The 13,882-nt window shown below is 37.3% G+C and overlaps 1 protein-coding gene across 2 annotated transcripts in view; it reads left to right on the top strand.

Annotated features, from left to right (window-relative positions):
- Window positions 1-7,876, top strand: part of LOC308683673 (uncharacterized protein) — a 45,827-nt gene extending 37,951 nt beyond the window's left edge. Inside the window, exons 5-7 of one of the 2 annotated variants that reach the window (XM_081354257.1) lie at window positions 2,162-2,198; window positions 3,185-3,248; window positions 3,448-4,663. In XM_081354257.1, the coding sequence (XP_081210383.1) occupies window positions 2,162-2,198; window positions 3,185-3,207 (60 nt within the window). In that variant the 3' untranslated portion in view covers window positions 3,208-3,248; window positions 3,448-4,663. Of the gene's footprint in view, window positions 1-2,161; window positions 2,199-3,184; window positions 3,249-3,447; window positions 4,664-7,024 lie in introns of those variants that run through there. The other variant, XM_081354256.1, reaches the window with a different exon arrangement.
- Window positions 7,877-13,882: the final 6,006 nt, after the last annotated feature.

Here is a 13,882-nt window from a genome sequence, read left to right on the forward strand (position 1 = left end):
TTCACGTCTAGTGCCATTTTTTTATAAAAACGCCCACTTTTCACCATCAAACCAAATCCCAAACGATAAAATCCACACAAAAATTCCCAGTTGAATATTCTGTAGGCCTAAATGACACATTTCAGAAGTAAAACGGGTTACAGATGCCGTTTCATGTTGACTTTAAACACTTTCAAACATCTCTTCTGCACCAAGAACGGCTGGTGTGAGGAGATTTCCCACAAGGCATTTCTTATGAATGAGAGTTTCAGTTCCATTAGAGCTGCTGTGAAACATTATCAGCCTCTCGAGTTTCAGAACTTTTACGTGATAAACTCGCCGTCCATGTCATAACCTCGTGTAAATCATCTCACGGGATGTGAAGGATGTGTTTAATCAGGTTTACCTAAGAGATCCAGCCATGCAAATTTAACCACCATAATCTTTCTTTCGCTCCTGGTTTTTGCAGTAGCTTTTCACCCCCCCAAAAAACAAGATAAACCTCAAATGCACAGCAATCTATACTGCAAACGGATGCGACGGGAAAGAAATGTGTCATAAAGCGCCGTCCATATCTAATGCCCAGGCCTTTTAAAGCAATAAGCAATCTCACGCAGGCTGTTAATGCGATAAGCGATCTTACGCAGGTTGTTAATGCGCGCTAAGAATGAATATATTCCTTTATGAGCCTCCGAAGACTAATTATGCCGCTCTTAAAATGTCACAAACATATGATTACAGCCTTTAGCGCACACAATAAAGATTTGCACTTAATAAAGACCTCACAGCTGCGCTCAGCTGCTCGCCCATAAATCAGGAAAGTTATCGGGAAGTGAAGTGCGGAGGGGAACATGTGAATTCTTTGATTCTCCGCGCTGAGAGAGAGTTTTGGGTTACCGGCATGAAACAATCCGGCAGATTCTCCTCTTTTGGACACACCGTCGGGCGGATAGTTTTAAAGCAAGCACCTACGCCCCCTGTTGTCACACAAAACCACCCGTTTGTGTGTGTGTGTGCGTGCCTATAGCTTGCTTAGATCATGAACATGTCATTGTTTATTAAGCCTCATGTCAGTCCAAACCTGTATGACTGTCTTTATTGTTTGGATCCCACTGACTTTTCTTCTTATTTCACAGGATTTGATTCATTTTAGTGAATCGGTTTGATTCACGGCTGTTTTTGTGTGCATGTCGACTTGAAACTATTTTATATCTTGCTAAGATGTACAATATTTGTGGGATCGTTTCAAATGAAATTTGTCATTTAATCATCCTCATGTCGTTCCAAATCTCTATGACTTTATTATTTTTCATGTTTAAAATAATGACTCATTCGAGTCCTGTGCAGGAAAATGATTCAATAGCTGTACTTTTGCCCATTAAATGTGTTTTGAAATTTAATTTAGTGTCTATTTCGTGCCACCATCCTAAATGTCAGATACATACTGATAAAAATAAACGATTAATCACTGAATGATCATTTTAAAAGACTACTAACTTAAATGGCTTCAGGGAGCCTATAAGTAGCAGTAAATAAAACCTGTATGACTTTCTTTTTCCATTAAACTAACAAACTAATTGTTGTTTTGGACCCTATTGAATTTTCTTCTTCTTTTGTGTTTCACAGGAGAAAGAAAATCCCAGCCGTTCAATTTATTTTAGTGATTCAGTGTTTCAACGGTTCATTTTTCAAAGCAAAAACAATAATGAAAATACTCAAGCACACAATCTGTTTAAATCATTTAAAAGTAGCAAAACTACTGGTTTAACCAGCAATGCTGTAACAAGCTGTGCCTGCAGCTTTAACACACATGCAATAACCAAACACAATCCTGAAATATCACATGGGAAAGTTTAATTCATTGTAATGAATCGGTTTGAACAGTTTATGATTTACATGACTCATTTAAAAACAATGAACTAGCTGTTGGTGTGTGTTACTCTTGACTATTCAATGTGTTTTTTAGAGTACATTTATCTATTTCCACCACCATTATTGCCAGATACATGATTAAAACAAATAATTAATCATTGAATAATTATTTAATGCTTAAATAGCTTCAATGTAGTCTTAGAAGCCTATAAGCAGCCGTAAGCAAAACCTGTATTAATTTCTGTGTCCGTTAAACCAAATGTTGTTTGGATCCCACTGACTTTTCTTCTTCTTCTTCTGTGTTTGACAGGAGAAAGAAAGTCAAACCGGTTCGGAAAGACATGAGGGTGAGTAAATGACTACATTATCTCTGCAAATTATAGGCTCTTAGACTACATTGATGCTATTCAAGTGGGTTATCTTTCTAAATCATTATTCAGTGATTAATCATTTATTTTTTTCAGCTAGTTAGTTATTTTGCTCCACATGGACTCAAATGAGTCAGTGAATCATGAACTGTTCAAACTAAACTGATTCACTAAAATGAATTGAACTTTCCCACATGATATTTTAGGATGCATGTCAAAATAGAGCTTGTTCCTGAACATTTTTGCTGGTTAAACTAGTAGTGTCGCTTTCAAATAGTTCACTCCTTTGCTCATGAGATCACGAGTATTTTCGTGCAAATGTGTGTGTGTGTGTGTGAAAGAAAAGCCGTCGCGTGTCCTTGCACCGGTGCATGTCACAGGAGATGTGAGAGAGGACAGAAATGATGAAACCGGAGACTGCAGACGCGGCCTGCAGAAATCATATTAGTAGCTGCGACCATCGATCGGTTCTAGCACTTAAATTTCAAGCGTGACAAAACTGTAGGCAAATTAATTGTTCGCCAGAATATTACACATCAGAGTACATTAATCCTCTCCAGAGCCGCACGCCGTATGAATACTAATAGAGCTGCCAGACGCCTCTCCTCTCGTCTGTCCATTCGCTCGTCTGCTCCTCTCTCCTTTTGTTTCCTTCTTATTTCCCGTCCTCATTGTTTTTTCGTCTCTCTCTCTCTCTCTCTCTCTCTCTCTCTCTCTCTCTCTCTCTCTCTCTCTCTCTCTCTCGTGCGCGTCTTTTCTCCTTCAATTGCCAGTGACATTAACTGGCAACAGCGTTCATTAATATTCATATATCCTCCCAATACCTGCGGTATCTGCGAGCCGCGCCGCTTCTTTTTGTGATTGAATCGTTTGAAGTGTTTCCTTTTTTAAAAAATAATTGTCTGTAAAATTTGGGAACTGACATTTAGACTCACTTGTGTCTCGTGCTTTATGGGCCTTGGCAGGTATCCGGGCGCTAAATGTATAAATAAATCTGGGATTACACAAGACGACGGAAGAAAGACTTAGGTGAGCTTTCACAGTAGGAACATTATTGCATGTTAAAGTCATAAAATAAAGGCTGTATGTAAAGCGTGCGCTCGGCCAGTCCGTGTGCTTTCAATTAACAGCGCGAGGTTACGTGTGTTAAAATAATCCAGTGAAAATACTCTCTCTCACACTTTCATGCTCTCTCTCTCTTTTTCTTTTTTTTTTCTTCTTTTTCCAGAAAGCATCCCGGCTAGTCCAAACATTGGAGCGGTTCTCGTATTTCAGACCCCCACTTTGTCTTCTGTGCCGAGTTCAGTGAGGCTCCCGGTCAGAAATGTACACAAGCCTAATTCGAGTTCGAAGATCTCCGAATAACCCGAAAGGGATCAAATTAAAATTCCAAGACGGGCGGAAAAAAAAAGCGATATGGGGTTTGAAAGTGGCCCCTGCTTCTTTAAGCTGGATTTAAGTGATCAAAGTTTCATATGAGGCAGCCATTGGTGGTATTGAGTTACTCTAATGGCTGCCATGTGCTCCTGCCGACGGGCCGATCCACGGGCGTCTCCAGGGTGTCAGGCACAAGACAGTTGTAAAAAGAGGCTTTACAATGGGAGAGCGGGATCGGCTAAAACCAGATGCCTCGTGCACTTTCAGACCTCGTGCATTTTTTTCCGAATTAGCTCCAGATTTTTGGAGGAGCGTCGTGCATGGAGCATCTCTCAAGACCGTGCCAGCCGACAGCGTTCCCCTCTCCATCGTGCTTATTTACTGATGCGTGGCTTCCCCATTCCCACTAAACTGCAGGAGACACAAGTGACAATAAAAGTCAAACACTCGGTGGTTGCCGGAGTCCTGGCTGGTTATTAGTATGTAAATGAAATCATCACAGCTGTTGTATGCGCGGAGAGGGGGAGAGCGGAGACAACGAACCCTGCATTCTGATGCTGTCTCCTGAACAACCATCAGGCCTGGCCACCTCTTCCACACCCTGCAGTCAAGCAATAATGCATGCGAAAATGCTTTTATGCATGCAATTACATTATGGATAAAGTATAGTGTACACATATACAGGTTAATTAGCAAAGCGGCTGGGATTGCTTTCGTTCAGTGAACGGCGAATGCCTGTAGATGTGTTTTGCAATCGCAAAAGCTTTATGGAAATGAAATAATTAGTACTTGGGTGTGTTTAAAACTGATATAGATCTATAGCAGCCAAAATCAAGGCATTGTTTTGTAGGATCATTTGAGGAAAAGCTTTACATTTTTTAATCAAAGTTTCCTCTAAACTAGTATTTGTAAAAAGCAGGGACATACAATTGACATTTATTTTTTAAAATATATTTAATTAAATTTTTCATTTATGTGTACATATATTCATTTAACCTTTTATCAGGTACTTATATTTATTTAGAAGTCTTTGTAAAAAAAAATCAGGCACATAAAATTTACATTTATAATACATGGTTTAATTTTTTCAAAATATATTTTTATTTTACGTGTACATATATTAATCTTATATATTTTATATAAATGTATATATTTTTAGCAGGTACTTGTAAAAAAAAATCAGGCCCATACAATTGACATTTATTTTTTTAAATATATTTAATTAAATTTTTCATTTATGTGTACATATATTCATTTAACCTTTTATCAGGTACTTATATTTATTTAGAAGTCTTTGTAAAAAAAAATCAGGCACATAAAATTTACATTTATAATACATGGTTTAATTTTTTCTAAATATATTTTTATTTTACGTGTACATATATTAATCTTATATATTTTATATAAATGTATATATTTTTAGCAGATACTTGTAAAAAAAAATCAGGCCCATAAAATTAACATTTTGTATTGATTAATTATTTACATTTTTAATTTACGCCTACATATATACATTTTATATATTTTATTTAAATTTATATTTTCAGCAGGTACTTATATATTTTTTTTGAAGTCTTTTTCTGTAATAAAATAATTTACATTTATATAATAATAAATAATACTTTTAATTTGCATTTACATTGTTTATAATATATTTTATGCAAAGCAACCTACAAAAAATACAACAAAGCGAGAAATGAGAAAATTCTTTCTCATATCCCAGTATAATATACTATTTTTATAGTTTTTTTCTCATTATTATATTGTTGTACAATAGTTATTTGTATCAGCATCCCAACTAGCCTGACACAGCAACATCAGATCAGCCAATAGGGTGAGCTTTGGGGCGGGGCTACCTGCAGGTTCGACCAGAGAGAGTGTTCAGGGCAACTTTATTTTTGCAATTACATTTGGGTCACATTTGACTTATTTAAATACGCAGCATGTATATGCTCGCATGCAAATCATGAGAACAACATCAAACTTTACCATTATGAGAAAATGCATTGCATCAGTGCGAATATTTCAAGTTTTCACTTGAACGAGTCAAGAACATGCAGTATGGGGTTTGATTTAAAGCTGTGATTTAAACTTTCAGCATGTAAACTCTCAAATTCCAGGCACAAATCATTTTCTTATTTATTTTTCCAAAGGATAATATTATGAGAAAACTCACATTTTTTCCCAGACAGTAAACAAAAGCATTCCCCCCAAAAACTGATTTCTGCCGCAGATGAAACATAGACGGGGCGTCAGACGCTGCCAAATCTCCGGCTGAAATTGTTTCCATATCTGCGCCATGTATTCAATGCCCATCTGCCCGAACTCCTGCACATACCGCCAGCAAAAACACAATGAGTAATTCTCTCCAAACATAGACATAAAACCTGCCATTCCCGCTCCATCAGCCCTATACGCAAAAACAAAATGTTGGAGAGAACGTAAAAAATATCTAGTTTCGGATCATCCACTTGAGAATACTAATTAGGCCGCCATTGTGGAAAATGTTACTCAAGGCTTTGATCAAACATCACGGGTCGAAGTCTCAGGATCAGATGTGTTCAACTTAAGTCCAAACAAATCCAGGAAAGAGCTTTCAATCTAAATAAAGCACTGTTTTTCAGCTCGGCCCGCCTCTGCCTGGTAAATAAATAATGCTCTACGATATAGACGACAGGCAAAATGTCAGATTGTCTGCTATTTAAATGCATAGAGGTGTGATGAGTGAAACATATGGGAGATTTGAGAGCTAGCAGCGGTTTCTGATCAAACCAGCCGTTACGGTGTGTAGTGTGCATTTTGGCTGCTTTTGACATAGTAATCCGATGGGTTTTATGTAAAAATATGCTAAGATAGCATCACGGTGCATCTGTATCACTTCGTCTGCCACGTTTCATTAAGCTAAATTTTATGACGTGTGCTCTTTAAGTCTGAGAATTTATGGATAGATGTCTCTCGAAATTCCATCACGTCGACGGCATTGCTCTTCATTCGCAGCGGGTGTGTTTAACGCCCGCTCTCCATCCCTGTGTAACTTCGAGCGAGCTTATGGAGACGGATTCCGACGCGCTCTTCCTCAACTTCATCATAAAGATGACTTGATTTAGCATGCGTTTACATAAGCTCTAATGTTTAATTGCCTGCAGTGAGTGAACTTGCATGCAAAGCGTGAAATAAAGCGTGTTCTCATGGCCTGAATTGTTTGATACCGAGAGGTTACAGAGTGAGGAGCTTTGTTTGTTCGCCTCACCTTCCCTCCTACACTCACTGTCTCCCCCTGTGATTAAAAAACATCATCAGCATCTCATTAGCACTGATTTGCATAGTAACAGCATGAATATTGTGAGTGTGTTTCTGGGGGTAGGGGTAACTTAATGAATGCGACAGCCTCTTCTGTTTAACTAATTTTTTGCCTCATCCATATTCAGATGACTCTTGGAATCAGACAGCGGTTAAAGTTTCTCGCTGAAGACATGCAGACGTGATCGCACCTGATTCCCGAACCCAGAGGAGAGTTTTAGCGCTCAGATGTTGCTCTTTCGACACTCGGGAGACTTGAAGGCATCTTGAAATTTACATTATTTACTTTTTAAATGCGTGTTTGTGGTCCTATTGTGCATGATTCATCAGTACACGCTCTTAAGGAAAAAAAGGTTTGTCACTTTACGCCATGTTACGGATGCAAAATGGTTGTGAATGGCATATCGTGTTTAAAAATCCTTGGGGGGAAAATAAAAATAAACACAGATATGTTGATTGATCACAGACTACTTAGGTTTCTTGATATATGTGAGTACAATTTGAGACGTTGTTGAGGCTCTGGAGGAGATGCATATGAGATTATTGTTGGTTTTATGATTTAAATCAATCGATTTACTCTCATTGCTGTCATTTGTGATTTTTCTTTGTTACAGGAAAGCCTTTGCAAACTGTATTGCTCAAATGTTGCTCATTCATAGCTCAAAAGACCTAATGGAGATCCTAGTTATGTTTCATGCAAGTATCAACCTTGTTTCACATGTTTCACATAAAATGTCTAGGGTAAAATAAAATATGACTCGGTTGTTAATTCATGAGTACAGTTTGAGACGTTGCTGAGATCTCTTTTGAGTCTCTGGATGAGATGCATGTGAGATTAGTGTTGGTTTTATGATTTAAATCTCTCGATTTACTCTCATTGCTGTCATTTGTGATTTTTCTTTATTACAGGAAAACCTTTTCAATCTGTATTGCTCAAATGTTGCTCTTTCAAAGCTCAAATTGGGCTAATGGAGATTCTAGTGTCAACTTTGTGTCAGATGTTTACCATAAATTACTTATGTAAAATAAAATATGAGTCAGTTGTTGAGTTCATATTGATATGAAAGTACAGTTTGAGACGTTGCTGAGATCTCTTTTGAGTCTCTGGAGGAGATGCATGTGAGATTATTGTTGATTTTATGATTTAAATCAATTGATTTAATCTCATTGCTGTCATTTGTGATTTTTCTTTGTTACAGGAAAGCCTTTCCAATCCTGTTTCTTTATTACAGGAAAACCTTTTCAATCTGTATTGCTCAAATGTTGCTCATTCATAGCTCAAATTGGGCTAATGGAGATGCTTGTTATGTTTCATGTAAGTATCAACTTTGTTTCAAATGTTTACCCTAAAATTACTTATACACAGTTGTTGAGTTCATAGTGAGATCGATCACACTTTGGTGTCTTGATAAATGCGAGTACAAATCGAGATGTTGTTGAGTCTATGAAGGAGATGCTTGTGAGATTATTGTTGGTTTTATGATTTAAATATCTCGATTTACTCTCATTGCTGTTATTTGTGATTTTTCTTTGTTACATGAAAGCCTTTGCAAACTGTATTGCTCAAATGTTGCTCATTCATAGCTCAAAAGACCTAATGGAGATGCTAGTTATGTTTCATGTAAGTATCAATCTTGTTTCAGATGTTTCACATAAAATTACAAGGGTAAAATACAAATACACACAGTTGTTGAGTTCATAGTGAGATCGATCACACTTTGGTGTCTTGATAAATGTGAGTACAAATTGAGATGTTGATGAAGGAGATGCATGTGAGATTAATGCTTTTAAGATTTAAATCTCTCGATTTATTCTCATTGCTGTCATTTGTGATTTTCAGAAAAACCTTTCCAAGCTATATTGCTCAAATGTTGCTCATCCATAGCTCAAAGGACCTAAAGGAGATCCTAGTTATGTTTCACTAAGTAAGTATCAGTTTTGTCTCAGATTAGTCAATAATCAGGCTATAAAAGCAACGTGGAAAGAGTAGAGCTGTTCACGTTCACGAAACGTTGACGTTGAGATCTTCTGTGCAGGTGCCATTCTGTTTTGGCACTTTCTTTGCGCCGGCCACATGATGGATGACGCCAGCGAATTGCAGCATGCAGTATTTTCCCGCAGTTGATTGCAAACTGACTCCGGGTAACATAATTATTTACACTGACACAATAATGTAAAATGATTAACATCCGCTCATATTCATGCCGGTATAAATCACCAGCCCACGTTGGGGTTCATCGTTCGGCGTCTCGGCCTCAGATTGGACGCCGGCCAGATAAGAGGAATATTAATCGTGAAGATATGCCGCATGGTCGTTTAAAACTTCGAGAAAAGAGAGGCCCTGGCAGAGTCTTTGGCAGAGCGATGGCTTCTGGCTCCAGCGGGCACCGCTCGAGATGGATTACCACCCGACTCCTCAACATAGATGTCCTACCTGTGCATGAAATAGGGCTTGACCGGCCAACGTCCACTTTTTCTACCCCTTTCTCCCCCAAAAAGAGAATTACTGCTGGGAGGCTCTGGACAATTTTATGTAGGGCTGGAGAACAAAAATCAATATTTAATTATCTGTGAGCGTTTGGTGTCACTACATCTTTAGATCTGTAGGGTGGAGTGGACAGGGTCACCGGGCCGGTAAGTGAGTCCGTCAGTGACGAGGCCGTCTCATCCCAAGGCTCCGATTGGCCTGTCTTCAATCACCACAGGAGCCATGACTGACAAGTCATTTATACGTCCACCTGTGTGTTTGGAGAAGGCCACCTTAAGAATGAGCCTGCGTGACGTGCGTACAGTACGCTTGAAGTTAAATATGGTTTTGACCTATGGGAAATATGGCTTAAACACCCCACCTAGAGGCGGGATGGGACACTTGCCGGGATGGTGGGTGGAATTCAGTTCATGCTACTGGTTATTATCTGATTATTTCACATTTTTATCAGTTTTTTTTCTTACACTACATTTGATTAGTGCTCTAGACGTAATGGAGAATGTTATTATTTGCTATTTGTTTGTGTTTTTTTGTTTTAGATTTTTCAGCACCCTAAATCTTTCCTTCTATTTTCCTGTTTAAACACACGTGATCACCGACTTCATTTTTTGTGACTTATTTGACATGCTTGAATGTAGTTGCATAGCATGCAGATTAATTTAAATAAGAAAATATCAAGGCACAATAGTGAGGATTCTTTGATTATTTCCCGTTTTCATCTGAATTTGGGGGGGAAAGCATTCCAGCACAGTTATAATCAGTTTGATGTACTATTTCAGTGCAAGATCAGAGAGAAAATGTTTCTGCTTTGCATTTTCCTAATGAAATGGAATTTTTGATTTGATTTTTCATATTAAATATTTATTCTTTATTTTATGTCATAACTTTCTTTATTTTACATTTTTCACTTTGCGTTTACATTAAAAGATATCTGACTTACAATCTGTTGTAATTTATTAAACACTCTAGCGTGTGAATTTATTTTAGTAAAGAAAGAGCACAGCATAATACTGATAATTCTTTGATTATTGAGTTTTCATGTGAATTTTAAAACATTTCGGAAGTTGCGATCAGTTTGATCTTGATTCTTTCTTTCTTTCTTTCTTTCTTTCTTTCTTTCTTTCTTTCTTTCTTTCTTTCTTTCTTTCTTTCTTTCTTTCTTTCTTTCTTTCTTTCTTTCCATTTGAGTAATGACCTAAATAGTCCAGAATTTTAAACATTTATTCTTTATTTTGTGTCATAACTTTTTTTTTTTTTTTTTACATTTTTCAAAATCATAAACCTTGTCTATTTCTGTTTTAAATTTTAAATCATAGACTTAATTATATCTAAATTATATAACACACTGGTTTGTAGTTTCATAGCATATGAATTCATTTTAATATACACAGATCAGCATAATATGATAATTCTTTATTTTTTCCCATTTGAAAACATCTCAGTGCTGTTATGATCCGTCTATTATGATTTATTTAACATATCTTATGGTATCTTCGAGCATACCAAAAATATCTGCCAGCCACCAGCGTAAAAATCCATTATGGCTTAATAATAGATATAATGGAGATGAAGGCAATTAAAAATTTCATAGAGGCCTGACTCTTGTGATAAACGTACAATCCGTTTGAATCCGTTCATTTGGCTAATGATTTCTTAGGAAGAGAAAATGAACTTGCAATGCAAGGGTCAAACTGGAAACGCTTGAACTCCTGTAATTACTGACCGCGATTCTTTCACCAAAGTAGTTCAGGGACAGACTCTTTTCCCAGAGCTTCGTAAGAGACAGTTCTGTACCTCTTTCCCCCGAATGTCCTTTGCACTCGGAGTTAGAGGACACAGAATTGGGACCCTTCTTGAGTTTAATGGTAGCGCACAGCCAATCGATACACTTCAGCTACAAAGGAACAGTTGAGGGACCAAAGGCCCAAACACATTACACGCTGGTCAAGGCCAATAGCAATCTGATGTTGAGGTTAGAAAAACACGCTAGAACTGTTAGCCTCCAGTTGCTCAGGCGGGCCGCTCCGGTGGACCAATCTGTCTTTGATTTGCCATTGTTACAGTTCAACTCCCAGTACGGGGCGGAACGTGAATAAGATGTAAAAACAGTATTGAAAAGTCTTTGTGTTAAAGCATCAATTAGCCTAGAGCTAACTGCTAACTTGTGGGCTATTTGCAGAATGGAAAATTGAAAATATAAGGTCATGCATTATGTGTGCATGTAAGGTCAGGATCATTCAGTGTCTAATGCAGTGTGATTTGGCTGGCTATATTCAGAATTGAATACTAGCTTAGGCTATACTGTGCAGTATACACTGTATACTGTGTACAATGTTTGTTTGTTTTTGTAGCATTTGGCAGCCTAAGTTAAGAAAATTGTTAAAATCACAGTTGATATCACTTCTGGTTTCATTCAGAAAACTGTAAATGTGGTCAGGCATTCTGCAATACAGTATACAGTTAAAGACTTTAGATATAGTAAGACGGTGTACTCATATTATGGGAGAAAGTGCAACGCAAAATATGGCGGAAGTCCCGCCTTCTAAATAAAAGAGCCAATCGCTGATCGGTAAACTCATTGTGTCACTGCAGCGGAGCACTAGAGCACAACAGTCGGAAAAACTAAATTCATTTTCTCCATAAGGAAATTACTTTTTAGCAATAACTTATAAACCTTTAAAGACAGCCCTATTGTGAGCTACGAGGCTGTTAATCGATGGTATTTGCTTCTGTTGAAGCCGTCAGCCCGCACTATTTCAGCTTATGTTTAACAGAGGAATTCCTGGTTAAAAACTACATTACCCATGATGCTGCGCAGAAAATTACACTAATCAGAGAGTAATGAAAACTCTTTACCTCCGCCCACTCTCATGAAGAGCCGATCTCTCCATGCTTTCAAAATTCTGAAATGTTTGCATATTTTGCAATAAACTTTAAATATATTGTTTTACACATTTGTATCAACATTTGTAAATGAGTACTTTTATATGTCTCCATCATTTTTAATTCACTTGTGCTGTTTGCAAAGCTTCATGGGATTGTAGTTCTTTCCCTCACTAAAGCCGTTAAGCACACACACAGTCTTTGTCATTTTGACAGATTTTCAAAAACTTTTTTGTTTCAATTCAAAGTTTGTAGTGTTGTGATTCACCCGTTTGCCTTGATTCGTGGCTTATAACTCTTTAACAAAGACTTTTTTTAAACCCCTATGGGACAATGAATGGAAAAAATACTTCTGGAACTGAAAAAAGGGGGCGGGGACTGTTGAACTCCATATGGCAGAATAAGTCCTGCCCTCTAAATAAAAGAGCCAATCGCTGATTGGTAAATTCATCGTGTCACTGCAGCCTCCATTAGAAAGTCTGTTTGGTTTAGAAACAGTCTTTGGCTGCGTCTGAAGTCGAATACTCTCTTCAGTAGGTACTTATTTTGAATAAGTAATTACTTCATGACTGTAAAAAAAAAACAAAAAAAAAAACAATCATTCTATATAGTATGAATGTGTTTGATATGAATGAAATCTGGACGCACTACATCTGCCATGTTGTCATTGTCACGTGACCTACCAGCGTCAGTTGCGTCGCTTCATTGTCATTCACAAATCCTTTCCTGTGGCCTCATGGGATGGTAAAGTGTCCATCAGATGCACACTTCAGAATAATGCCAGAGGAAGTAGGTCATCTTGGTACTTTTTGCCTACTTTTATGAGTACTGTGAATTCAGACATACTTCTTTTGTCGCATACTGCTATATAGTAGGGAGTATGCGATCTTGGATGCTGTAAGTGGATCTACCCTGAAAAATTTGCCTTTTAACACTATTTGAGCATAAGAAGCAACATGTATGAGATAGTTGTCAGATTTCATTGGTGATTTCAAATATGAAAAGTAATCGTACAACAGCTTTGAAGAATTTGATGTTTCCCCATTCAAAGAGATACAAGCTGTACTTGCACGACTGAAATAGCTGATCGAGAGGTGTTTCAAAAATGGCCGCCGACTGAAATGACTTGCCTTGAAGGAACTATGAATCTTCTCCTAGATGCAGTTTTGATATTAACAAAATACCTCTCTATTTATCTAATTTTCATAAGCAAGTCCTTTTGACATGGTGTTTGGCCTTTAAACATAACTTCTCTCCTTACTCCTTTTTTATTTGTAATAATAAGTATGTCACACACCAAAGAAAAACTTAAGACATTTGTTTGAGTCTGATATATTAGTTGGTCAATTGTTGAGTATTACTGAACCATGTCCAAAATTTAAGTGTCATATTTCTGTTAAAGAGTATTGTACTGTCATGAATCAGGGCACTTGGTGTAACACTGTAGGAAGCAAAGTCTCCAAACATTTGTTTTTAGATAAACTTGATTTAATTAATGATACTGTAAATGCAGTAACCAATCGATTAGATCTGTTCTTGTTAATATCTCTTCTCCTCCATCTAAATTTGTTCCCACTCAAATGTTTCCCTCATTTAAATGGGAAAAATTTTTTGG

This window comes from Scardinius erythrophthalmus (genome assembly GCF_964197995.2).
Source record: "Scardinius erythrophthalmus genome assembly, chromosome: 23".
Lineage (NCBI taxonomy): Eukaryota > Metazoa > Chordata > Actinopteri > Cypriniformes > Leuciscidae > Scardinius > Scardinius erythrophthalmus.